Raw genomic sequence first — 27,892 nt, forward strand, 5'->3', positions numbered from 1 at the left:
TGTTCCAAGGAACAAATTATTTTCTGCATGAAAACCAGGATGAATTTTGCTGTAGTAACACTGATTTTTGTGAGGTTATTGAACAAGTGGCTTCAGCTGCACTGGCTGCCATTCCAAAGCTGGAGGCTTCCCACCTCACAACAGAGGGAGTTTGTGTTGGAAAGAACCACAGAAAACAGATTATATTATATTACATTATATTAAGAGCTTGTAATGGGCAGGTTGGGAACCTTCACATCCTCACCACTGACCAGGACATTTCACTGCTCTGGTCAAGTGCTTTGGCACTTGCAGTTTAAGAAACCCAAATGTGGCATAACTGACTTTTAATTCAATAAGCAACGTGAAAAAGACTTAGTATTTCCCCTCCAGCACTCTTGAGAAAAATGAAAATAAGCCCACATTAAAAAGCAATTTTAAAAACCCACAAAACTGAAAGTAATCCAAATTGTTAATGCCCTGACAGCACGGTTGCCAGATGCCTTGATCTACAAGGCTGAAAACCTCAACTTGTCAAAAACAAAGACTAGTTCCAACAGCTGAGCATCCCTTTCTGGTTGCCTTGGCTTGCCAGATGCTGAAGCCCTCAGGCTTCAAACTGTGATGATGCTGACACAGTAAATGCTGATATTCCTGGGCATAGACAGTGCCAGGTGTGAGGGGAACGCCAAAACAGGGCACAAAGTGCCATCCTTTGGCCTCTTTTTGTAAACACTGAAACTGTATCAAGATGGCAAACCAAGTCCTCAATCCATCTCACCCTCTGAGTGCAGTTGCATCTGTGTTTCGAGCACCAAACAAAAAAGAATTTGACTGAATCTCATCTTATACCAAGGAGGTGACAAAGCTGTTTGGCCAAAGGGTGCTTTTTTCTATATTTGACTGTATTTTCAATAAGGAGGCTTAGTTGTTCCAGAACTTCTGTTCTTTCCTCCCACAAAAGGTATGGTGAAATATTTCAGATTACTCAATCTGACTGATGATAAAGTAATCCATTTAATTCTCAGGAATTTATACATGAATACTGCCAAATTTGAGCATATAGTTCCTCTGAAATTACTGCAACGGTTTCATCAAACAATTTTTAGCAGGAGGTGTTGTCAGAGGAGAACCTGACACAGAAACACTGTTTGGCAAATTTGACCTGTTACAATGTCCTTTATCAAGAGCGTGATTCCTTCTAACTGAAGACTTGGAAGAGTTGAAGTATTCCTTAGCTCTCATGAAATTATTTGACTGAGATTAGTGAAAGCAGAAGCCCAAAGCAGAATCTGAATGGCTTGGGAGACAAGTCCATCAATGGTCCCAATACTGCTGGCATGAAATACCCAGGGCTGTAGGTAGTAAGGAAATGCTGTTCTCTATTGGCAGTTCCTGATAACATTTGAGTAATTCTAAACTATTTGTCACCAAAGTTGTGGTATCTCTATCAGGTGGCCTTTTCACCAAAGTTAAGGTATGTCTATCAGGTGACCCTGGCTCCAATAATGGGAGCTACAGTTCCAGTAAGACTGGAATGATCTGCACCCAGACACTCTGGAATTCCATTTAGCACCTGACAGAACAAGGGAGCTGAAGGAACTCTGACTGATTAATTGCTATGGAAACACCAAAATCACCAAACACCTTTATTGAGGTGTGTGTGTGTGTGTGTGGGAGGGTGTCCTATCTCTTCACCAAGAGGGCAGTACCAGGAAGCTGATCTCCACCTGAAGCCCCCTCTGATGTCAGGGCAGACACAGGCAGGTGACAAAGCAGCTCTGGGCCAATCCTCATTCCCCAGCAGCACTAGAAACTTCTCCAATACACATGGGCAATGCTGGCACATTGAACTGCATGTGGCCATTTCTAACAAGATCATGCTCTGTACTTGTAAAGTTGATCCCATTTTCTTACAGTTGGGTCATAGTATTTCAAGTTTTTCTTAGTAAAGAAACCCTTAACAACCTGTATGCCTTAAAGCACCAGCCAAATTAAAGCAAAAGCTCTTTTACAAGTTAATCATGTTAAAAGAACTGATTACTTAGAGCAGGAGAAAGGAAGAGCAAGAAGAAAAAGTACCCCTCAAATCACAAGGGCCTTCAGAGAACAAGAATGCTGTAAGGCAATTGGGAACTAAATGAACACAGAGAAACAAATTTTTGGTGTAAAAAGTCATATAAAGACTGCACACACCATGCCCTGCTTCTGAACCTGACTCAGCACAGTGACAGTCCCTCTTCCTCTGCCCATTTCATATGTGTTGGCAGCCAACATACAGAGGATGCAGTCTGAAGCCAGCCAGGAAAACTTAGGCCATCTTCAGAGCAAGGAGGCAAACACCCTGTTGTTCTGCCACTTGTCTGTGTCACAGTGGCAGGCAGGATCATGAAGAACAGAAGTTTGTAGACATCCCATTACCAAAAAGGAGAAAATAATTGCAAAGGAATGGCTAAAAAAGATGGACGGATACCAACAATGAGCTACCAGCAAATCTGACTAGCTTGCCTCTTGTCCAGAAAAGCAGCATTTGGGGGGACCCCTGGATGAGTAGGATTCCAGTAGACTCCACCTTCAATGTTTTACTGGCATGGAAAATGGCTCAAAGTGGGACAGCATGTAATAGATGCTGCCTTTGAAGTCTGTGGCAATCCAGGTCAACTGGTTTGCTCCAGCAATGTTTAAAAAAAGTACAGTTTCTCCCCAATAATCAGGAGGCACAACTTCCCTTAGAAAAAGTCTGTAGTGAGTGAGATCATTGGTCCAAATACTTGGAGGACACCTCTGTTTGTCTGTGAAGAGAGCACCCCATTTTCACATCTTCATATGACACGACCACGAGCGTGGCTTTAAATAGTCCAGGAATGTGGGCTGCAAAACATGGAGAGGCAGTCAATTAGTCACAGGCCAACAGCACCAGCTGTGGTACAAGCTGCTGAAGTCAAACTTCTCTAAGAGGAAAGATTAAACCATATTTCTGCACCCTACAAACCTGCTCTTGCCCTCACTAAGCAGTGCCTGGAATTTTAAGTACAGCAACACGTTCAGTTACATCAGCTAAACACTGTGTCTAGTAGCCTGTTGTATCAAGAAGCCAAATAGTTTATCATGCCAAACTCTTAATTGAGAAGAATCAAATTTAAAATAGAGGCTGCCAAAAGGTACCTTTGGTTAAAACTGGAATCAACTGGGACAGTAGGAAGTTTTATCTAGAACAGAATCTGCTACCAAGAAAATGAGTTAGACAAAACACCACCAAAACCCCAAACCACCTACAGGTGACCACTTTTCACCACCACCCACTCTAGCCTGAGAGAGGCACAACAGGCACAGTTTTTGTGGGCCTTCTACAAAAGTTTCTTCTGACTTCATTGGCTGAGTGCTGTGGTTCCATTGCCACAGCCTAAATGAGGTCTAGCATATTCTCAGAAATGGGTAACACCACCCTCAGCTTCAAGCAGTGAAATACTACCAGCACAGAAGTGAAAGCACTTTTGTTAGGCAGCCTCTAAGCCAAATAACTCCTGAGGAATGGATGCAGCACACTGCCAGAAACACTCATGCCATTTAACTTCCACTCTTTCTGCACAGCAAGGCAGGACACTCAGTTATGCCCTGGGAAGGGCCAGGCACTCACATTGTCTGTGGGGCAGTACTGGCGTGCATACCACTCCTGGCTGTAGAGGCAGATGATGACACCTTGGCCCAGGAAGAGGGAAGTCCACATGATCACATTCCAGAAGGGCCCTTTCCGACGGTCATTCAGGGTGAAGTTGAAGACCACTGGAAAAGGGAGAAATGAGAAGCATTATTCAGAAACAAACCTAAGATTCAAGAATCAAAGATGAACTGATTTTACTGGATCTTCTGCTCCTTTCACTTCATCTCTGGAACAAGGCTACAGCATGAAAATTTGATTGTGCTTGGCAATAGAGCAAATACTCTGAGCTGATTCTGACATTTACTCCCAGTAAGTTTGCCAAAACAAGCTGTGTGCCTCTGGGGATCAACATTATTGTTGCTACACTGGTCACCAAGTTGTGGTAGGGGTAGCCTAGAGTTTATTAGAGCCTTCCAACTCAAAACACAAAAAGAAATGCAAGAGCTCTGACTATAAATGGGCTCTTCCTCACTGCAGTAGTGAAGTAATAATTGCCTTATACTGTGACTTTATAGAGGAAGACTGACAAGCTGCTGACACACAGCAATTCAACTACAGCTTAGCAAAGAGGAAGCAGTGCTGTTAAACTCTGTGCAGTCACAGGAACAGCAGTATATCACAAATCTCCCTTCCTCACCACCAAGACCTTGACCATCTAAGCCCCAAGCTTTCAAATCCTCTGTGTGTATACAGGTGTGTACCTACTGAGCTGCAAAAATCCAGTCACAAAGCTTGGTCTCACAATTGCAACCTTTGGGCAGCAGTACTGATAGTGCTGAAGGAACAGCTGGCATCATCACCAAATAAACAAAGCATACTTCTCAAAAAAAAGCCACAAACCCCACAGCCATTCCCACACTCTTCCTTGGAACTTACCTCCAAAGCATGAAAAGAGGCAGAAGAGAACTGGATAGAAGAAGCCAAAGCAGATGCTGAGGACATACTCGTGCACAGCAGCTGACACAGTGAAGACAGACAGCATGGCTGCTGCTCTGAACTTCTTACCAAAAAACTGAGAGAGAGAAGAATGCCAAGTATTAGGACTTACTCTGCTGTGGGTTTTGTTTGGTTGTTGCAACACACAGGATTTTCTTCCCTGAGCTAAGAAAGTTCTCCACCAGCCAAGAGGCACATGTGAAATGCTAAGTGCCTTACAGAGCACCTTGGGGTTTAGGTGTTCCTCTCCAGGTGTATTTCTGGTTTCCTGCATTAGTATTTGTGCTGAGCCCACTCATTAAATACCTACCACAGCTCATGGAAACAGTGCAACATGAGTTCTGACTGCTGAGGCAGTCCCTGCATTCCTGCATCTCAGCCCTATGTTTTGCACACATTAAGGACTTCTCTAAAACACACAGTGGCTCCCCACAACAGCTGACATGAAACATTTTTGTGCTTCTAAACAGACAGGGATGTTGCATCTTGACAAATGTACCATTTTGCCCAGTAGTTGAATATTTAATTAACCAAAGAATACATCTGCTTGTTACTCACCCAAAGAAAATCCCTGTAGGCATAGTAATAGAGCCAGTCATGTACTACCACATTCCAGGTTCTGTAGTAGTTTGCATAGGATGTGGAATTCCACCAGTCCTGAAAGCACAATTGAAAGACTATAAATCTAATTAACTATATAAACATTCCAGAGGGCTTTTCTAGGATATCAAATTGAAAAAATATTGAATGAAATAATACCAAGTTAACATAACAATTTGACCAAGCTTTCCATCACACTTTCAACATTCTCCTTGGAGTATCAGGGTAAATCAAATCTGTTCTACAGCACAGCAACAAATTTACCTTCAGTTTCCTCTTTATTTTTTCATTATGACAATGACTTTCAGAAGCTTTATAAACTGCAGATCCTGCTTCTCACCTTGTAGAACATCCTGTCTGCAAAGCGCAGCATCTCAGCGAACGCGTTGAGCCAACAGTGGAGGAAGGCAAAGAACACCAGGAAGAGAATCAGCACACCTGGAAACAAGGGACATCCACACCAGTTCTGTAGTGGCCTCTCAGCCACAAGCAAGAGCACCTGACACAGCCAAAAACTGTTCTTATAGGTGCTGACACAGAGGAGCTCTACTGTTTTGTACAGGTATTTCAATACAACAGTATTTCAGTTTCTCACCACACCAGGCTTTGCCTGCCCCAGAGGGCAACAGCAAGGCTGCCCCAGAGCCTGCAACTTGACTTAAAGACAGTTAAATTCAAACCCAGCTTTTATTTTGTATGCTGATTTTGAAGTTTTACCCCTTAAGGCCCCAGTCTGCCCACAAGATTGTTGATCTCTTCCTGTCATGAATGCATCTTAAATTATGCACTTCTCCCTTCCACCTCTTTCACAAAGATGAAAGTCACCCATGGATCTGGGCCTTACCTGGCAGGATGGAGTTGAAGATGCAGAGCACCAGCCCTCTAAGGTTGAAGGTTTCCTGACTACTGTTGCGAAACTGAGGAATGCAGAGTCTCACAAAGATGTAGTAGGCATAGAAAAGTGAACCAAGCACCTGGAACAAAAATACCCCAAAACCTGACTTCATAACAGGAACATACAATTAACACATCACCACTTGCCAGCTCTAGGAGAGAAAAGCAGCTGCCAACAAAACCAAAATAATTTATTTTACATTGCTGCCAATAAACCTCCCTAAATATCCAGGCACAAAGAAAACCACAGCAATTCCTGGAGCATGCTGACAGCCAGCAGCAAAATCAACTTCTCTTTTCTGCTACAACAGCTGTCAGTTTTTCCCAGTCCTATCAACTCACACATATTGACACAAATCTATGCCACTGCCAATGTGGGGAAAGTACTCTTGATCTACATCGAAGATAAGTGCAGAAATAATTGCAAAATACTTACTGTAGTTAAATCTAATATTAAACCTTAAACTCATTTTATTCCAAAGGAGATGTTTACAGCCAAAGCATCTCAGGCTTTCTCTGGCTCATGAACTGATGCTGTGAATGTTGAGGTCAAAAATGCCAGTAACTGTTGAAGGCAGGTGTGTGCTCTGATATCCTCTCTGTCCAACAGCAAGCAGTCAAAGGCCTGTTCATGTTGCCTTTTTTGTTTGTTTTTTTTTTTTTTGTTCTGCTCTTTAAACCATAAATGCATTGTGTGACAGCAAAGGTTTCAGTCACAGAAATCCATTACTTGAAAACACATCCACAAGAAGCTACTGAAACTCACAGCTACATATGTGAATAAGGAGTCAACCTTGAACTTAAATAAACACTGAGGATTTGGACTCCAGGCCTCACTACTTCAAAATTGCTCTGAATATCTGCAGAGCAGAAGCTGTGCCAGTGCACTAAAATCAGGGTGAAGAAAGAGAACATGGATGTTGCTCTATACACACACACAGTTTTAATTTTATCTGGAAGCTTGTTTAAGCAAAGATTTTAAATTTTTTTTCTTTCTTTGGCACAATGCTAGTACAGCAAGATTGCAGTTTATTTGTTAGTCATTGAGAAATAATCTTTATTGGTAAGTGATTTAATGCCAAAGAGAGAGCTGCTGAAAACACATCTTAGATGATCTCCAAGAGTGTATTCTGCACCACTCACCTGTGCAAACTTGGTAGCTACATAGCCCCATCTTATTGTGGGATTCCTAGGAAAAAGAACAGGATACAGCTAAATTGGACCTCAAAGCAGCAAACTCCTCCCTTCAATTACTTGAAGGATTTTACTACTTCACTAATGTATTCTCTGAAAAAACAAACAAACAAACAAAAAAAAAAGGCTTTTGAATTCCAGAATTCTTAGTCTCCTGACATCCAAGGATGCCTGCCCAAATTGCTGGTTCCTCACTTTCAACTACAGCAGAACTCCAGTAATTCCATAAATGGAAAGGTATTTGGAGGGCAGCACTGTAGGTTCCTTAGGAGGTGGGACAGTTGTGTGAAGGACAGCTGACATCACACCACCAAAGTGCAACCCAGCAATGCACAGGAGAGTTTGGGAGTTGCCACTTTTAATGGCTTTAGCTTCAAACTCAGAGACAGGGCTGCTTATTAGCAGCTCATAAAAAACACAGGTTCCTATGGCAGGAACTGTCTATCACTACATACTCTGTAGCAAGTTCTTAATTTGTAAAACTTCAAGTGAGCTTCCCAAAGAAATAAAAGCAGGACTCTGTGAGCTGCCCTTGCCAGCTTAACCACATCTTTATGAAAGCTCCAACTCATAAATTGATCACACCCAGGGTGTTTAATGTTGTTCAGCTTTCAGACTACTTTGGTGTTCTATTGTTGCTCACATTACCTGGGGTAGTTGTCTCTGTAGATGAGGGTGGGAGCAAAGAGGAAGTACAGGTACTGAGAAATTCTGGGAATATGTAATGTCCCTGGGAAGAGGGAGAAATAAAAAAACAAAAGATCAGCTGCAAACTTTTTACTGGTAGTTCAGTTTCTCCAGTACCCTTTCAGAAAACAGACCCCTTCTCACCTCAGAAACCTCAGCCTGGAACTAAAGGTGTGGGATTTGCAGAGAATAAAACAAACTTGACCTTTGGGATGGTGTGCATGAAAGACAGTTAACAAGTGAGGGTAACCAACTATCTGCTAACACCTTGGTATCACATTTCCTTTCCTATCAACACATGAGCATGCTAGCTCTAGCATGCCTTGCTTAAAAGACTTTTTGTTCTATGACTGCTGTCACTTCAACTAGAGCACTGAGCTGGAGATCTGCAGGCAACATCTAGACACCTTTTACTCCTAAAAACAGAAATAGGGAATTGTAGAGAACAAAGACTTAGACAGTCTAGCTTGTTGTCTAATACAACTGAATACAAATGAAAAGATTCAGGCTGAAATTATGACATCCAAAATCACCTATTCAAATTCCACTTCTCCAGATCAGGATGGCAGCTCACAGCAATGGAGGGAAAGTTAGAGCTATATAAAATGAAGCAGGGCAAGTGACTCACCAGACTTGTCCTTCACTGAGGACAGGACTCTGGGTACATTCTCCCGGATGAAGGAATGAGCCTTCATAACAAGACGAACCTGTAAGGCCAAGAGAAGGGCAGCTCTCATTTTCACAACTTTCCAGTGAAGACTGGATCAAACATTTTACAACACCTTCAGCATCTTGGTTTCTTTCCTGTTTAGCCACTTGACAAGAAAAGAGCTGCTTCTTCTGCCCACAAGCCTGCTTGACTGACATGAATACCAAACTCTGCAAGGGGAAACACGCAGGAGCAACCATGGCTCAGGAGAGTCAAAACACATCTCATCTACACTTGCAGGACCATCACATACACAAGGACTCTGCATAACACCAGCAAGTCACTAATCAGCTAGCATTAACTTAAAACTGAAGGGAAACCCCCTCTCCATTTCAGCAGGCCAGGTTGTTTCAAAGTCTACATGACTCCTTGAAGTCACATGTGTTATACAGCAATTAGCACTGCCTTGGTATAAGGTGGTGTCCCACATAAATAGTCTGCAGCTTTGAGCAGGTTTTTCTTTTAGTTTTAATACTGAAGAACCAAAAGTAGGGCCAGTCCAAAGTTAATTCTTAAAACTCATCCCTGACCATCCTTATTTTAATCTGATGGTCTGACAAGACCTCCACTCTTGCACTCTTCCTCTGCTCCCTGCCACAAAAAAAAAAAAATTCTTCTTCCAAACAAGTTCTGATTACAGAGCCAAGACACTTGTTTCTTGAGAGCAGAAATGCCAATAAGAACCACTTCTTGACCATGTACTTGCTTTTTTTGGGTTTTCTTTCTTAAAGAGGAACATTACAGCTTCCTTGTGTACTCTGGCACAGCATGTTCTTAAAATTGGTTTTAAGCACTTAGTATCCACAAGACAACCAGAAAAAAAAAATGGAATTTCAGTAAAAATCTTAAATACTGTGTAAAAAGCCACAAGTAGTTTCCTGGTCAAAATGAAGTTTATTCTCCACTCTTTCTTATTAGATTTACTGCATATAACTGCCCTGAAGTCTCAGAGACACTGCATCCATGGCCTTAGCTTAATGTAATGAACAAAAGCAACATTTGACTCCTTTAGGAAAAAGGACCCTTTCCACTTTGAAAATAAAATACAATGAGTCCTAGCATACAGAGATACAGGGTAGGGACTTACCTGCTCCAGTATTACAATGAAGCGGGAAGCTGGAGGCAGGGCATAGGATACAGCAACATAGGTTGGTCCAAAGCCAAGCCCAGCTATTTGGAAGAGTGTGAACAGCATGCCATAGAAAAAAGAGTGGATTGCACGATGGGAGGAACTGGAATAGCCTTGGGCCCACCAGACAAAAAGGTTGTATGGAACAATTACTGTGGCACTGAACATGCACAGCCAAGTACAGAAGACAACTGGGAACTTTCCAAAAACAAAGACCAGGAGATCAAATCCAAGGACCAGCCTAGAAGACAAAAGAAAAAAGAATTTTTGAGCATCCATTCTTTGATTACAAATACTTCTACTCCACTCAGTGGCTACAAAACACAAAGCTTCCAGATCATAACTGTTTGACAGTCTGGATAGAAGTGACTGTTGCAGTTTCAAGTGGCCACCCTCAAGCAACCCAGAACATAAGAGAAGGACTGTGCTGTCAGGCACAGCTTACTTTCAAATCCCAAAGGACTTAGCACATCTCTAAGATCAGCATGTGCTTTAAGAGTAGGCTCAAGCTCATCCCTCCTAAGAACAAGCACATGACTGAAAGATCCACTCCTGAAACAGGGTCCATGACACCTTTTGGGGAACACTCCCAAGACATCATCACTAGTCCACTGAAACTCAGTTCTTCTCAGGGGCTTAAACATAAAGAAGCTCTTTCCCTGCCTCTACAGGCATGGGGTATTTCAACATCCAGCACTCAAGCCTAGTTTAATCCTTTTTTTTGTGGGGATTCCACATGGATTCAGTTTAGAAGTCACCCGTAAGACTCAGGGTCATTAGAAGGTCAGTCCAAACATGACCAACTGGTGAGCACCTGGTGCTTTAGTCCACTAATCAAGCTTAAAACATGAGGACATAAACAAAAGGCTGATCAACTTTACTGCTTCTCATACTCAGAGCTTACTCCTACAATAAGTAGCTCTTCACAACTAAGACCAGAGAAGATGACAGTACAGAATACAGTAGCAAAAGTTATTCCTTCTCAGGTGAAGGTTTAATTGCAAACTGGATCCAAAATAAAATAATAGATTATTTTTAAAGCAATCAGGGTATCCAGCCCTAGTTGTTTTTAAGGTAAATCCCCATTCACCCCCAAGGTCCATAAACTAGTAAGTTAGGATCAGCTAAACAACATTCAATAACACATGAGCCTGCTCTTATACCCAGACTAAAGGAACAGTGGTTATAATCAAGATACAGTTCTGGTTTTGTAAACTGAAGAGCAAGATAATCAGCAAGATAAACATGTAATCCTACTTGTGTACATGAGATCCAGCTTGCCAAAATACTATTTAAGCAACAAGTAAGAGTGAGGAAAGCAGCCTTTCACAATCTTGTTCACAACTGGCTACCTGAAAAGCACTATCTTAGCAGAGGCTCTGCCAACATCCTTGAGATTTTTCCCTAGGAAAAACAAAGTACTATTTTAAGTTAAGTACAAGTACAATGTTCCAGAACTGGCATTTTTAAACAGAGGAAGGACCGCTGAAGTATTTAAAGTTGTTCTAAGCACAGTCCTTCTTCAAGAAACACAAGCAGCTGAAAGCTGCTGTCTCATTAAATATACTCAAACTAAAGTATTCCACATTCCTTTTGCCAGCCTTGTGAAGAGCTAAGGATGTTAGGCTGAATTGTGTGGCCACAACTCTCACATAACATGGCAGTTAGCAGTATTTTCCTAATATCCAGCTTTCCAATTTGAAGTGGTCATACCCTCTCAACAGGAATTCCAGGATGTGTCCTAAGTATGCTAAGTTGAAACCCATACTTCCAACAACACCCCACGAAGGATTCCCCCTTCTTTCTGCACCATTCTGCAGTTTTATATGCATCTGGCACTCTGGAAGAGCTATTCCCAGCCCTTATCCCTGTCTTTCCATGGCATTCTTACCTTCCTTCATCAATGAAGTCTACTAGAAGTGTACTGAGGATGAAGACAATGAGAAGAGCGATGAACATGTGGTAGATTGTCCTGATGTGACTCACTTCAAACAGCTCACTAAGGGAGAGACCAGAGTTAAGGTACAATTGGGGGGCACAGACACTTCCTCAGCTTATCCTCAGACAAAGGGTAATCAGCCATGACCTCAGTGGTACTGAAAGAATTGTAATTAATGTTTGCATTTGCAAGATGTAGTACAGATATTTTAGAAAGAGAAATTTGAACAGATTAATCCCCATGGATTTGAACATAAGATTGTGGGTGGTGGCAGGGAAAGTACCACAAAGCAAAGGCTCATTAGTTTGCTATCAAGGGCATTTTCAGTGAATGTGATGAAATTACTTTGATGAAGTTAAGTTACTCACTCCAAGAGGGACCTCCTGGCAGTAAAGATTTTCCCATGTTCTGGAGGGGCCCTCGAAGTCCTGCAAACAAAGAAAACAACATTTGAGACAAAAAAGGAAATAAAACTTCAAGGAAATACAACCTTGCTATAGTAACTGCTTTAAAGGTACTTACTTGGCTTTGTGCAGTTCCTTCTCTGCACAGGAAGCTGGGAAAAGGGAGGCTGGAGATGAGGAATCCAGGAGTGCTGATTTTGCCACCAAGCTGTTCACAAACTCTGTGAAGTGACTGTCCACCTCCTTCATGAAAGCTGGCTTCAGTTGCTGACAGAGTAAAAACACAGCAGCAAACTGCTTAATTTGCTGGATACATTTTCAAAAAATATTTATATGCCTTTTTATCCTGGAGAAGGACAGAGCAGGGCATCAAGAAAACATTTCTGTACCATGTGCCAACATGGATAAAGACTGGGCTTATCCTGGCTTGTTCACACACCTCAGGCCAGAGGACTTTGAATCACATTTATCTTCTCCATCAGATTCCACACAGAATTGCTCTGGCCTTTTAGAAGACTTAGAGTTCTGAGACTTTGGTTCCTTAATGTTTAGTCCTCAAACACCAAATGTGATGAGCCTAGTGATGAAGCACAGCTGAGAGCCACCCCTAAGCTCCTGAACACTGCCAGGCAGCCACCACCTTCAGCACAGGCAAAAGGCAAGTTTCAAAAAATTATTTAAAGTCTAATTGCACATTATATTTTGTTTTCTTAATGCAAGTGTTTACTAGCCATGTTTGTCTGACCATCCTTTGCCTGGAATTTTTCCAGTTTGCCTCCAGATTCAAGGTGCAAGTCTTTTAACATGGTAATTACATGTCATCATTTCATCTGCTCTTCCTGCTGAAGACAGACCCTAAAGTAACAATGATCAGAACTCTACATTCCTTCCATTCTATAGTGGTCAAATCCAGAGAGATCTCTTGAAACAAAAGCTGCAGCAGGAGAAAGAGCAGATTAGTATTTAACTTTAAAAAACATCTTTCTCCTAGTTGGCAGGTTCCAGAACAGACTAAACAAGCATCACCAGTGCTTAACAAAATTCTTAGGATCTGGCTACTTTTAGATATTGCTTTCCTGGGAGGCAGAGGATTGTCTCTGCAAGAACTTGTTCCTTTAAAAGCAGGATGAAAAAAAAGCCAAACAAAACAAGAAATATTGAGTATTTGTGAATATAACCTGTAACAGAAGACACTGGTGCTCTCTGGTACAGCCTAATTTTACAGCATGCATGCACATATCCCTACAAAAAAGTATAAAAGAAATTCCTACTTCTGTTGGAATGCTCAAATTTCCATGCTAAACAAAGCATTATTCATTCCCATAAAAATGCCTTTTTTTTTTTTTTTTTAATGGTGTCTCCCCTTTTTTAGCCTACTCTCTCCTCAAGTAGGAGTTTAACAGGTGATATTTCCTTAAAGTACCTCTTCCCTTTGGCTGGCACTCTGCTGAGATTGCAGACTGCTAACACAGCTCTCTGGGGCTGATACCAACGTGTTTGGATTGGGAGAGCATGGCATGAGTTCTTAATAGATTAAATAAAATATAAACCAGAGTACAGACCCTACAGTAGCTGTAACTAACTGTAACTACAAACCAAAAACCCTTAAAAGAATGCTATGTCATCAAAAGCAGAAACTAGCCAAAAATAAAAAATTGATGACATGTCAGAGAAAGTTAAGGGAAGTAACCCTTACTCGAAGTTGCAACAGTTCCCCAGAACTTCACTCATTTTAACAGGTTTGGTAATTTTTGTTACTGACACATGACAACATCCAGCCCTGAGCTAGTGACACAGCACACAACTCTCAACGCATTTAAAATGAATAAAATATTGGAATTCCAGACTGCAGATGCTTGAAGACCTCCTGTGCCTGAGTAACACCCAGCTCCTACAAATCCCATTTACACCTTGGCCAGGGTTTTCACAAGTCAAGCACCTGCCTAGAATTTAGATACTTAGCACAGAAAAGGTAAACTGCAATCCAAGCCTCTGTTCAGTGCTTCCCACAACAAAAGGGCCCAGAACTCCAGGAATTCTCAGGTATTTTGCGCTAGGGTGGTTTTTTTCCCCCTCAGCCTTGAGGCACCTGAAACAAACCCACAAGCTGCATAATTCAAAGCTTAAAATCAGAACTCCCTGTGTTTTGGGAGAAAGTTCAGCAATTAAAACACTACTGGTTTTCTAGGAGTCTCTTTGTGGGTAAGAAATCACTTTTTCTATGAACTGTGTCTCAAAGCTGGTGACTGACCATAAAAAAAAAAAAGGAACAAGAGACACTCCTGAAGAAAGAAGTCCAAGGTCAAGTTGTCCCCTTGCAACCAGCTAATGTTCCCTGGAACTTTCAAAGCTACTTGTGCTTGACAGTGAAAGCTTTTTCCTGCAAACACACACTGCCAACAGTGATTAACAACGACTGTTTTGTCTGCAGAGAAGTTACCAGGCTTGATCTCCTCTTCTCAGTAAGGATAAACAGGATAAGGCAACACCCAAAATAAAATTCTGAGCTGACTACCCCTCTAAAGGGCAGAATTTTAGGAATTTCAGGAAAAAAAAAGCAGCACACCCTTTGCAGAAGACCATTTAAATACACTTTAGTTATACGTGTTATAAATGACACACCACCTACAGAGGTAAGGAGAAAAAGGAAGAAAAAAAAAGTGAAACAGGAAAATATTTCTAAGGTACAAGGTATTTTTCTCTAAGTATCCACTCCCTGCTATTCATGTCAAGCTGGCATGTTCAGATTACTTCAGATTTACCACGGAATTTTCTGCAATAAAATTATGCAAGAGTGCAGGGCAATTCGCCCTGAAGGACAGGGGTGCCACAAAACAATGGTTAACAAGGAGGGTGCAGTTCATCCTCAGCCCATTTCATTTAATTTGGGTATAAATCACCTTAATATAATCTAAAACAGTGGCAGCCCACACAGATGCAGATAGTGCCAGAAACACCCAGTGCTACTTTCTTTGAGGATATTGTTCAGTGACAAAAAGAATGAGAGCAAAGCTCAGGGAGGTCATCTCCACAACCAGGGCAGCAGAAACTGGGATGCAGGCTCCATGCTGCCCTTTACTCAATGGATAGCAGGACACAGGAGGCTGGCTAATCATCACACTGCCAAAAGTTAGCGCTAAGGCAATTTTCATTTTATTTACAGGTCTCAAAGTTCATTCTTATCTTTGGACTTCAACCTATTGGGGTCAAGTAATACAGAACACTACCCCTCTTGTGCAAAGTGGGAGAGAAAAAGAGGGCTGTGGAAAAGTCACTGCACTCAAGCTAGGACTGAATAGGGCTATTTGTGTTCCAGGGTTAGTGACTCAAAAGACTTCCAGGGTCAGTTGTCCTGCTCCCCACCACAAGCAAGTATTGTGCTTACCTCAGCTTCTGCTATGAGCTGCATTTTCCTTGTTACCACGTGGTCAACATCAACCCAGCCTAAGGAAGGAAAGCAAATATTCAATATTTTTAGTTGCATGTCTGAAAACACAAAATAGCATAGCATACAATAGTTCAGACACAAATTTTTAAATAGCATTTCTGACTGCTCAGAGGGTCCCACTAAAGTCAAATCAAAGCTGCAGGAAGTTCAACTATGACCATGTATTTTAGGATCACAGCACTGTAAGGCAGTCAACAGCTGAGAACATGCTGGATTTTATTTTTCCTCAGCAACTCTGCAAATCTTTCCAAGGTCCCTAAACATATTAAGCCTTGAAGCAGCAATCAGAACGACCCTTAGAAGGTCATTTCCAAATGTGCTGATTTTTTATCAGTTTTATCTTTACCAGACATAAGGTTAGTTTGTGTGGGGGCCTCTACACTGCCAACAGACAAGGCAGTCAGTCACTGCTATTAGTAAGATACCATGATCAGCTCTAAGACAGGCTGAATGGCAAGTTGAACAGTTGTCCTGTGTTCAAACCCAGCTATTCCCATTCCTTTTATCCTCCAGAAGTGCCAGATATTAATGTGAATGTATTCCTCAATATGTGTCATTGTTTAAGTAAACAGTCAGGTCTAACATGACACCAATATAATCTGTCTTTTGTCATTACTAACACCATTGGCCAATAGGAAAAGCCTCAAATGCTACATTTCCTTCACATTAAAAACTACACATCTGAGATGCCTCTGTGACATCAAGAGGAACAACACCCACGGGTCAGACATTTTGGACTAGCAGAGTTTTAGGACAAGCACCAGCTGGTGTTTCACTTCTCCAATAACAACAACACAAAAGATAAAGTTACTTAAAACAGAGTCTTGCACATGAAGGAAAATCAAGATTGAAGCAGCAGCATCCATCCCCCTAAAACAGCAGTCAGAGTAAAAAGCTGGCAGCAAACCTTGCCCTGTTCATATCCTTTGGCATTTACAGCTACAGCACCACCTTACACACCAACACAGAGTCAGCATTACAACTTGCATGTTTGGTTTCTAAGACAACACTACTACTTTTAGAAAAATAAGGTACTGAATTGATTCCCTATTAAGATTCCAGGGAAGCATGAGCTAACAGATTTGCTGTAGAGGTGCCAAAGTTGTGCTGCTGTGAGACAAGAAAACAGACTGATAGCACTATCACAGTGCATAACGTGGCCTCCTTGCATCAGGATAGCCTTACACAAAATGCAGTTTCATTTTCAGTGCAAGAAGTGCTTCTGTGATGCCCTGTGACACTCAGGAGTCTCAGTCAATCTGTTTGAGCAACTGGTTTTAAGTATTTTAAGTAGACCTGCTTTAGAAGTGACTCCAATTCCACTACTGGAAAAGAGTGCAACACAAAAAACATTATCTTCAGTGCTCAGTTGTTAACATTAATTCCCCTTCCCATTGATCAAGCAGGAATTTTGTGGTTTTTTTTTTAACTGCTACACAAGCTATAGACAAGCCTATTACTTAGCATACTTCTACTGTAACAGAAAACAAGGAAACTGCTTAACACCATTGATTTTGGCTTCATCCAAGACCCATTTTTACAAAAATAGAACTCCTGGTTGCTAAGCATCTCACCTCCAAGACGAAAAAAGCCCAAACACCTCATCATTTAAGCTCATTGTGCTGTTACATTTGCAGAACAGCAGCTTGGAAAACAGCTTGAGAAGAATGTAAGATACCCTTGACCCACTCAGCTCATGCACTTTGGTGGTCTCAAAAAGATTCTTCCCCAACACATAAAAATAAATCAAGTTGTTCCACAAGCAGCAGAACTGTATCCCCTTCAGATGTTCTCAGTGGCTCTACTCCTTCACCGTGCCACTCCACAATTGTATTCATGGCCCACTCCTTCTACTACTACTATGGGAAGAACCACCCCTTCCTGGCCTGCTAGAAAGCAGAACAGAGCTGCTGAGCTCAAGGAACAACTAGCCTTCCCTTCAAAAAAACTAAGAATTTGTGTCCCTTACCCAGCTGCCAATCTTCCAAGATTATATCCCATTTATTTGACCGTGTATTTCCTGTCCAATCTTGTCTTTGAAGTTTCAGTCATTAAAAACGCATTAAGAACTACCCAGGCATGGCTCACTTTGGAAATAAAATATCCTTGTAGACTATAAGGCCATAAAATTTGGTATAGCTTTACATATACCAAATGTCCAGCTTTAACAGTTGTACAAGAAATGACAACAGTCTCTGACCTGCTGATGCTGCAACTGCTAAATTGGAATTTGAAGTGTCCTCCTGTCACTTTATTTGCCCCCATACTAGCATGCATGCACATAAAAGATTAGAAACAGTATCTTTCAATAGGTTTTAAAATCAAGATCTCCATGGCTTCAGTCTAAGCAACTCATGTGACAAAGTAAACTCACCTGTGAGCTTGTCTTTCTCAACACAAAATCTTCTGCTGAAGAAAACTACCCCCAAACCAACCCATTCTGCTATATTGCATCAGCCCATAAATCCAGCTGTGTCACAAGGCAGATACCAGAGAAAAAGCACATCATCTTTAATCACTCATCTTCCCTTGCACAAGACACCACTTATGTTCTGTCAGGTCACTGGAGAAGAGATTCATCACATGATTTTGAGCCTAAAATGAAATGTGCACTGCTGAGAAGTCCAAATCTTCACTTTTCTTTGACCCTGCAAATGAAGCCTGGATCCCTCTATCAATTTGGGATTGCAACAGCATTACAGAAAAATGGACTAAAGGCTGCACTATACAAGGAGGCACATCTTTGCATTTAAAAGAAGCTGAGTTATGCCTTAAGAAGACAGAAAAGATATCTGAAGTCATGAGAAAATTGTCTTGAAGACTAGTATGAAGTAGTGCCCATTTCAGAGGAGGCTTAAGTGGGGCTTGCTTTGGAAGAGCTTTTTTCACAGGGAAAAATTTTTATTTAATGGCATCAGGTTCCCTTCCCATCAGCAATGACTAACAAGATCTTTAGAGGACCACTGGTCTTGGGCTTGATCCTTCTAGAATGTGACTCCTCTGTACAGACAGAATTCCAAGCAGGTTCAAAAGTCAGAAGAAAAAAAATAATGAACAATTTAATTGTAAGCTTTGTTTCCTTCTGAAAACCAAGCCAATAAAAAAAATCACCTGAAGATTGAGAAAGCTTCTTAATTGTTGAGAAGTTGAGCAACTGAAGTTTCACAAGACAGACAAAGTACCTCTTCTAAAGGATGATATCCCTTTTTCAACCCACTCTTCCACGTGTTACAGATCAGTGACGTTTGAAATGGGTAGAGCAGAGAATCACTCCCATGATGTTGGGGCTGCAGCTTGGGATCCAAAAAAAATCCCCAGCTTTGTTATTTCTTGATAAGACAACTTCCCATTCAAGAGGTTAAAGCAACATAAGCAGAAGGACTTATTGTCAGTCACCTGGATTTAAAGGCTCCCTCTCCAAAAACACTGGAGATGCTATCAGAAGCAAAGCAATATTAAAGCCAATCTAGTGCAGGGCTACTGTAAAGAGGGGAGGAGTTCCATATTGCTACAATACAACACACAATAATTTGATGCTAATGAGCCCTTATTCTTACTTATGGCAATCTATTTGGCCACTCAGCAAGTACAGGCAAATTATGATTAGACTCAGCTGATCTGTTTAAAGAATTCACAGGCCATAGGTCACTGCACTGCAGCTGGGCAAGTATTTAGCTTAAAGAGTCAATTCTGCAGGGACATGGAACCCAAACAGCCTCTTCACCACCAGGAAGGAACACCAGCATTCTCTACATTATGCTACCATGTCCACAGGCTGAACCTTCACCTAACCCACAGATTCCAAAACATGACAGCCCCTAGAATTACCAGAATCCACCTAGAGAAAACAGCTTTTTGATCTGTCTCTCAGAAACACATCCCAGATACTCAATTCAAGCAGCTTAATCCACAAGCAGCAGCCTGTTGAAATAGTGAACATCATGGCTGTGAGTCATACAGCAAAGGCTAAATCTTTCCAAATTGCTCCCCTTGGAGAGCTCTCTCCTCCTCCATCTCTCAGCAGGCACACACAGTTTGTGCATCACCATGAACTTTTGCACCAGGGATGATCGATAGTAACCTCCCCACTGGAAGATAACAGCCCCTTTCTAAGATTACCAATCAGGCTTACTCACACCAAACAGATATGCCACACAGCTTGCTAGCAGATCAGCCTCCAGAGACACTTCCAGTCCTTCCCTGATTTCTCAGCAAACAAGAACAGACCCCAAACTCATCATTGTACTGCTGTGGATGGACTATCTGAGCATTTTAAAGGCATTCATGGGCACACTCATGATCCATGTCCTCTCCAGCCTTTAGAGATCTGTCCATGCATTTCCTGTTATGCTCATCCCAGGTGACTGGTACAGTCCAATACCAATATCCCATTAGACAGAACAGTTTTATGTTTCTCTATGTATCTCCTGCTGAAAACTAATGTAAGACTAAATGTAAGACTAATCTTATTAAGGAAGCCTGGCTTTTGACAGGGGATTATTGCCACCTAGATCATCTGCTGACTCTAAGCCAGGACCAAATTAGTTGTTTGATTACAACACCAGAGCTAATTCAAGGAAGAGAAATTATGTATAAGATGAAGTTCAGCTACTTTGTCAAAGTGAAATTGCAGGCTGAATAGAAACAAAATAGAAACAAATCAAGGCACAGAAGAAATCTTCTGGCAATTTCCAAGTTATGAGTACTTCCACACTTCTATAAAATTAGGTGTACCTGAGAAAAAACTATTTGATCTAAGAACCCAGACAATAAGACAGTCTTCAGAAGCACTGAAGAACCAAGAAAAAAAGAATAACTTCAACTGTACAAATAAAAGAGTCAGACCTACTGTATCTCAAAAGCCAATACATGTATTAAAATTATTCCTCTACAGTATTTTCAGATCAGCCAATGGATTTAAGTTTTAACCAAGAAATTATTAAGGGCCCAAAAGTTTCTGTAGAAAGTTCATACACTTCTGGAAACAAGTCAGTTAGCCCTCAACACCTCAACTTAGTGTAGAGAGCAACCTGTGTTTGCAATAATCAATCAGAGAGGATTGGTAAGTAACCACGTTAATGATTTAGTTTTTCTATGACAATAACTACCCCAAACATGCTACAATATTTACTCCCGTGCATTCTTGGCCCGGCTAGAATCCCTTGACTGCAACAAACATGCATTTTGTCTAAAGTCTTTGCAACACCCAGCATTAAGTTGTTACAACACAAAAAAAAAAAAAAAAAAAAAAAAAGCAGTTGCCAGACAGCAGATCATTAGCCTCACACTGCCTTTGTGCACATCAGCACTAAAGCCTTAGAAACAGCTATTCAGAGAGAATGGCCAGAACAAAAGAAACAAAAATCATCTATGCCTACTTCTTCTGAGAAATTTTCCCACCTCAGCCACGAAAGTCCTACCTAGTTACACAGGCACCCTGGACTACATGAAGAGGCCACTGTCTGCAACTCACAAACACTTCAGCTTCATAAATCATCAACCTTTGGGTCTCAGAGCTGCTGATTTAACTCCCCTGTACAGAGGAATTCCTGACCAGAGGGATGCATCTCTCTCCCATGCCTCAAGGCATCAGATTCGTGCCTCCTACCTCCCTGTGTCATTCTTGTCACCAACACTGAGCTAAGTAACACTTTGTGACACCTCTGCCTAATTGACAGCAACCTTGGCAGGCAGGATGCACCCAAGTCTTGACTAACCAGGATTCCTCCCTGCTGTCCTTCACTGAAGTTTGTAAGGGATTAAAACACACTGCACTGTTCCAAGCCAACACTTCTGGCACATGGACACTTCCAAGAGATCTGCCCCAAGATGTTTATTTGTTACACACTCACAATATCACACTGCAGTGTGGTTTTGCCACATCTAGAGGTGTTAAAATGAACGGCCTGTAAAAAGAGACACACCCACCCATCAAGTCCTAATTATCACTGCTCTATTCATAACTTACCCGTCATTCATTACAGCTAAGAAATTTCCACACACAAAAAGGTTAAAGTGGTAGAACTCTGCTCCCAAGCCCAGCATCACTGGATTCCAGTAGAACCAACTCCCTGCAATTTTCTAATACAGTCCCATTTGATCCAATTAAAATGATTGTGCCACTAGCATCTTAAAATCCCAGTTCTCTAAGCAGTTTGTGGGATGACTTGCTCTCCAGTGCATTTTATTTTCAATAAGAAATCTGACTTTTCCTAAACTTAAACTTGCTCCAACTTCCATTTCAGTTGAAAGAAGTACTATTGAAATAGTGATGATATCCAAAAGCATATCAGTGAGAATTATCTCCTGAGTCACTGGCACCAGGGTTTTGGATCTCCTACTCACATGGCACATTGTGATAACCTACTTTAGTTTTTTGCTTAATCTAGCTCACAAAGAGAAAGAAAACAAGCTGCAGTTTCATCTCTAGCCTCCCTATCAATGAGCTGGAATGTGGTACAGCATAAACCAGGAATTACAGAGGGTCACAGAGTCCACAGGCAAAACCACTCATAGTGCCACACAACTGTCTCTGCAACCCAAGGGACAGGGTATGGCAGGAGTGATCCTTCCACAAAGCCAGCTTTAAGCCACATAACTTTTAAGGTGATCACAAGCCAAATGAACAGACACAATTGTTTATTGTTCAGTTTTCTGGTAGCCAAGATCGACTTTGAATAGAATGGAGCTGTCCTGACATGAACAGAATCCCAGAGGAGCAGAGAATCATTCTCTGCAGCATCCTACCTCCACCTGTCAGGTGGACACACCACATTAGTCTGGTGTGTTAAAGACCATTTTCTTACATCTTGAGAAGTCACACTCTTAAAGGTTGTAAAGGAAGTGAGATGAAGTTCTAGAAAAAGCATTTACCAGGATTACTCAAAAGTGTTGCCAGGAGGCATTTGAACAGTTTACAGCATTAATGAATCTCTTCCTCCAGTGACAATTAATCACTGTTTTTAGATGCCTTCAAGCACTGCAGTGCACAGCTCCTGAGGGAAAGCTCTGCAGAACAGCACCCCAAACAACCAATACCTGGACTGGAAGGAGTGCAGCTGGGACACAGGCAGCTCTACCTTCAGCCCTCACAAGGACAGAAAAACAGAAATGAAGGAGCAAAGAGGCAGAGCCATGAGTAGAAAGGGCACCTTGAAGGAGATCACATGCCAGAGATGCAGCCAGTGCTGAACCACTGAGACTCACCATTGCTTGAGTTTTGGAAGGACCTCTCACTCTCAGGTCTCCTCTGTGTTTCTTCATTCTCAGGGGTCTTGCACGTTGCAGTGGAGCCAGACTGGCGTTTCCTTACACAGTCATCACCTGCCATGGTTACCTAGCTAGATCACAAAAGGAGGGAAATAATTAATGATAAAAACCTCATCTATTGTTCAATAATATATTTATATAGCCTTTTTTTTATATTGAAGTTAGACTTATTTTCCTTCATTATTAATTCAGAGGGAGGTTAGAGGAAATTCAGCACACACTTGAATTAGTCATTTACTGTTGATCATACCTCCCTTCCCTTACTACAAGCAGTAGAGGAGCACAATAACCAAGTAAGTTCGCCTACCACAACCAAAACCTCTCCCCACATCCCCTCTTTCCCCTACAGACTTTATAACTACTTAAAATAGCTTAAGTGTTTGCAAAATCTTCAAAATTACAAAAAACCCTTGCAATTCTTTCTGACAGCCAGGTGGACATCAAGACTTGTCTTCCATGAGATGTGGCAGGTCTATTTTGTGGAATCAGCAGCAGTATTTGACCTGACCCAAGTCCCTTCCTTATCAAGTTCTCAGCTGTTGCTGCAGGAGCAGCTTCCTCAATGGATCCTTGCATTCTGCTCAGCCAGGCAATGGTTGCATTGCAAACCATAGAAAAACAGGAAGAGAATCAAGTTTGAATGACACCATTTTCAATGACAAAGGTCACTGCTGGGGACAGAGCTGCCAGCAGGGAACACCTGAAGCACCACATGCAGGATGAAAACAAAATTCTCAGCTAATGAGAAGGAAACAAGGATACTTTGATTTGGTCACAAAGTGCTAGTCCCAGAGCACTCTCCATAAAACTCAACTCAAGAATCTATTGGAGATGTAGCTACAACCAGGGACAATTCGCAGATTTTTTCCAGAAAACCTCACAGGCATCTATGTAACCACATTTTCAGGCTTGATATATTTTTTCGTCTTGGCACACACTCTAGAGCAGATGTGTTTAGCTGCTAGTGAACAGCATACGTGCACAGCACAGATGAGCTGTTATAGACAGGCCAGGAAAACTCAGGAACTGGTGAAAAAAACTAACTAAGGATAGATTTCCTCAGAATAAGGGGCTGGCACATCTGCAAAAGGGAAATAGAACTATGACCAGAGGCTTTCAGAACTCAGCTTCCTGTGTTTGTCCCTCTAGTAGGAATCTCCTCTTCTCCTTTCAGGCTACACAACATACAGAGTTAGAAACACCAGCCACTACCAAACAGCAAATCAGCAACTGGATGAGTTTTCCAGCTCAAGCAGAGGACCAGATGTTTAATTTTTGTCTCAGGACACTTTTCTTCAAGAGGTTAGGAAGGCTTTCCTTCCTCACCCGAGCAGAGTGGTTACAGTATCTCACTGAGAGGTTAACAGAAAGGAGTTAAAAAATAACCGATCTTGGGGTGGGGTGAGAGAAAGTCATGTGCGACGTGAAATAACACAATTAACTTAAAGAGTTAATAGTTCAGATAGGCTAAGTTACCACAGCGCAGCCTTTTCCACACCAAAACACGAAGCCTGCAGGGGGAAATCTATGAAAACAAACATTTTCCTAGTCTGGTTCCCGTATGAACAGAGGCACATACTACAGTACCTAAGCAATTATCAGCTTATTATCAGAGCCTAAAGAGGGCATCTGCCCTTCCCTCCCATCTCTGCTTGAACCATTAATGACACAACGCCAGGATAACTCCAAGATGTTCACCACTCCCCCAACAAGAGGAAATCGCTCCTCACAATTAGTAAACAGTCACTCCTTCCTTTCACCCCACTCTGAGGACATCCACAATTGCAGATGAAGTTTGGAGAGCTACAAACCCATTGAAAAGATTACCTAGCAGAAACTCCCTGATTGCACTGCTACCTGATTTACGGTACTCGTAAAGGGCTCAGAGACCTCGAGCTTCTTCGTCTTCCCTTAGGACAAGCTGGTAATTAATTAGAAGATGCCTTGGGAGAAAAGCGACACTTTACAGGAAGTTCATCTGTGCATTTCAAAAGGCTGGGTGAGGAACAGCTAAGAATCATGGAACGGTTCAGGCTGGAAGGGACCTTAAAGATCACCTAATTCCAATCCCCTGCCTCCAATACTAATCATACTAGATAACAGCTTTATCCCAAAAACTTTCAGCTGTCTACAGTTCTCCGACTCTCGGCCCTCGGGCATAGCACCAACTCGCAGACCCGCACCCTCGGTACCTGCAGAGCGAACCAGACAGGGACCAGAACAAAGTTAAGGTCACTCCACAAACCAGCGTTAAGGTCATTCGACAGCTCATCCGCAACGCGCACAACACGCGGCAGGAAAATGTTTTTTATCGGAAGCCTGAGGATATCCCTGGGAGCTGCCCAAAGCGCTGCCGGGGCTCCGAGCCAGCCCCTGCCCCGCTACCTCCCCGCACACCCCGCGCCTCCGCCGAGCCCCAGCCCCGGGCGGCTGCGGGAGCCGCTTCCCCCGCGGGCGGGGCGGGGCGGCGCGGACACGTTCCCGTTCCTGGTGCCGGTGCCGCGGCCGGGGCGGCCGTCAGCCCGCGGAACGTCACCTCAGGGGCGGCCGAGCCGCTGCCTCCTCCGCGCGCCGCCGCTCCGCTCCTCCCGCCGCGCGCGCCGCCGCCTCCTCTTCCCGGGGCTCGCGCACGTCACGGCGCAGGGGGCGGGGCTTGCGGCGGCACCGCCCAGTGGCCACGGGGGCGGGGCGGGAGGCGCGCGCCAGGGGGGGTGCGGCACGTGAGGCGCACGTGGGGGGCGCCCCCCCTTTTCCCCTCAGTTTCCCCCCATCCCCCTCCACACCCCCTCAGGCATCGCCGGCTCCTCCAGGCGCTCCTGAGGCGGAAAGTCAAGTGAGGGAAGAGAGGCGCCAAAAATGCGGTGACCCTCCGTTAAGTGTGAGGGAACACCCAAGGTTGTTAAATGCTCGGAAGTCAGAGGGGGGCCGCGAGCAATCAAAGTTTTATCAGTAAGCTACATGCTTGGCATGGAAATTGGTGTGCTGATCCCTGACTTACAATAAGAACAGTGGGTACTGGGTAAAGCAGTAGGCAATGGGTTTTGGGAAAAGGGAAGAGGGAGAGGAAGAGATTAAAGAGGGAGAGGGAGAGAGAAAGAAAGAAAGAGAGGGGAATAAAAAAGAAAGAAAAAGGCATCACTGTTTCTGGTTCTGGCCAAAATCCAGCGGTGGGAATGCCAGTCCCGGCTCCAGGGTGTCGATTCCAGCTGTGAGCACTCAGCCCAGGTGGATTCTGCCACCCCCACGGGCAAGGACTGTCCTCGCCCCGAGGGCCCCTCTCCACACCCCAGCACAAGGAAAACTTATTTAAAGGCACCGGGAGGACACGGAAGTCAAGGCTGGGAGGGCCCAGTGGTGTTATCTGTCCCCGTCCTTCAGTGGGAACACACGGATTGCTCAACAAGTGCTTCCCCTGCACCCAGGCTCAGCACAAATGTGTGTCATACCCGCCCAGGTTCTTCCAAACAGTAGCCAGGGAAGGTATTTCTACAGGGAAGTGAAAATGGAGTGTCCCCCAGTTTGAGTCCCAAGTAGAGGTGTTTTGTGTCAATGGGGTGTTCTCCCTCACAGATGTGGGAGAAAGTGGGAGCTCAGCTCATCACTTTGGGGGAGCTGAGAATGGGCCTGGCTGGAGAGCACTTCTTTAAGTCCCAGCTGTGCTCCCCAGGGACAAAAACCAGGACAAAGGCTGCTCCAGAGGGCCAAAAATGGGACAAAGGCTGGGGTTTGTACCTTGCTTTCTCTCTCTCCCAGACAGACACAGGCTCGTGATGGAGAGTGAGTCACAGAACACGTCACCAGCAAACAAACTCTAGTAACCTCCTGAGAGCTGCATTTCACACTGCAAATGGGAAAGTTTTCCCCAAGCCAGGAGAACTTATCCACTAATCTCTTACTGGCAAGTACATGTCTTTCCTCCTCACGACATCAGGGCTGTGCAATGCATGATATGTCCCCAGGTGCACCTTGAAAGGTCACCTCAAAAAAAGGTACAAAGTTACAATGGGGTAATAAAACATTTCTGTCACTTTTCAGCTATCAGGCCTGTTACTAAAATTTATTTTGACCAAGACACACCCCAGGCACACATTTAAACTGAAACTATCAGAAATTGTTTTAAATATCTGTAGGGACTCTTGAGCAGAGCCACAGAGTGAAAAAGTCCAAAAATTATTTATTTTGCAATGTGTGATCACACTACTATCCCATCACCCATATTTCATGCTGTTTAATAAGAAAACTTGTAAAAATGTAAAGAAAAAACTAAGAGCCTTATCAGTGCTGAAATGCAATAGAATTTTCACATAAACTCATCCCTGTTCTTAAGAAGTCTACTTTAACACAGTGCTGCTCAGAATACTTTTAGGTCAGGCTGTATGTGATCTGTGGTGCCCTCATGCCAAAAATGCTGTGCCAGCTATTTACAATGAAGTTGTGGGGCCAGCATTGGCTGGACAAGCAAGTAAAGACCAAAACCCAACAAAATACTCAATGTACAAAAATATAAAGTTCAACAACTTCTTGTGGAAACCGTTTTATCCAATTACTAAAAGCCTGACTCTGGCTGGTAGTAAAATGAGATTCCTTTAATAGAAAGAAAAGTACAGCTAATCTCCAGAACAAATTTGCTTTGCTTATTTTGCCCTAAAGAGGCTGTACAGAGGTGCCACCAGATTTTATTGACAAATCTCTCGGGCCTCAGCAGTGCAGTGTGACAAGCACTGAGCTCTCTCCCTGGGCTCCGGGTTTTTCCCTACTTTTTCACACCCGTCTTTCCCTTCTCTTTAGAGGCTGTTTACCGGCAGCTCACCAAAAAACAAAGTGGCTGCTCTCCTTATCCCTCCCCATTATTTACAAGCTATTGGGAGAAGGCACTGCCGCCTCTGCTTCCTGCCACTCACGCCCATCATCTGCTATTGTCTTTCCCACTCGAAATTGCTGCCTTGTTTCATCAGCGGCATCACTTACCCCGCTTGTCACCACGGTGCTTGTAATCCTGATTTTCTGGAGTGTTGTACATTAATCCTCCGGTCGCATTGCTCA

At 42.9% G+C, this 27,892-nt stretch overlaps 1 protein-coding gene across 6 annotated transcripts; it reads right to left on the bottom strand.

Annotated features, from left to right (window-relative positions):
* Positions 1–975: 975 nt before the first annotated feature.
* Positions 976–27,846, bottom strand: SOAT1 (sterol O-acyltransferase 1). 6 transcript variants are annotated; one of them, XM_079313877.1, is made up of 16 exons: positions 27,818–27,846; positions 22,787–22,920; positions 15,518–15,576; positions 12,251–12,399; positions 12,097–12,156; positions 11,681–11,788; positions 9,748–10,030; positions 8,580–8,658; positions 7,913–7,994; positions 7,214–7,259; positions 6,021–6,150; positions 5,517–5,614; positions 5,135–5,233; positions 4,517–4,652; positions 3,617–3,762; positions 976–2,850 (listed from the first exon to the last, which is right to left on the bottom strand). In XM_079313877.1, exons 2-16 carry the CDS (start codon positions 22,908–22,910, stop codon positions 2,794–2,796), a joined length of 1,656 nt encoding a protein of 551 aa, XP_079170003.1. In that variant the 5' UTR covers positions 22,911–22,920; positions 27,818–27,846; the 3' UTR covers positions 976–2,793. The 6 variants fall into 6 exon arrangements, with proteins under 6 accessions (XP_079170003.1, XP_079170006.1, XP_079170002.1 ...); XM_079313880.1 differs by lacking the exon at positions 27,818–27,846 and adding an exon at positions 25,989–26,009; XM_079313876.1 differs by lacking the exon at positions 27,818–27,846 and adding an exon at positions 25,386–25,481.
* Between the last annotated feature and the right edge of the window lie 46 nt (positions 27,847–27,892).

This window comes from Erithacus rubecula (genome assembly GCF_903797595.1).
Source record: "Erithacus rubecula genome assembly, chromosome: 10".
Taxonomy (NCBI): Eukaryota; Metazoa; Chordata; class Aves; order Passeriformes; family Muscicapidae; genus Erithacus; species Erithacus rubecula.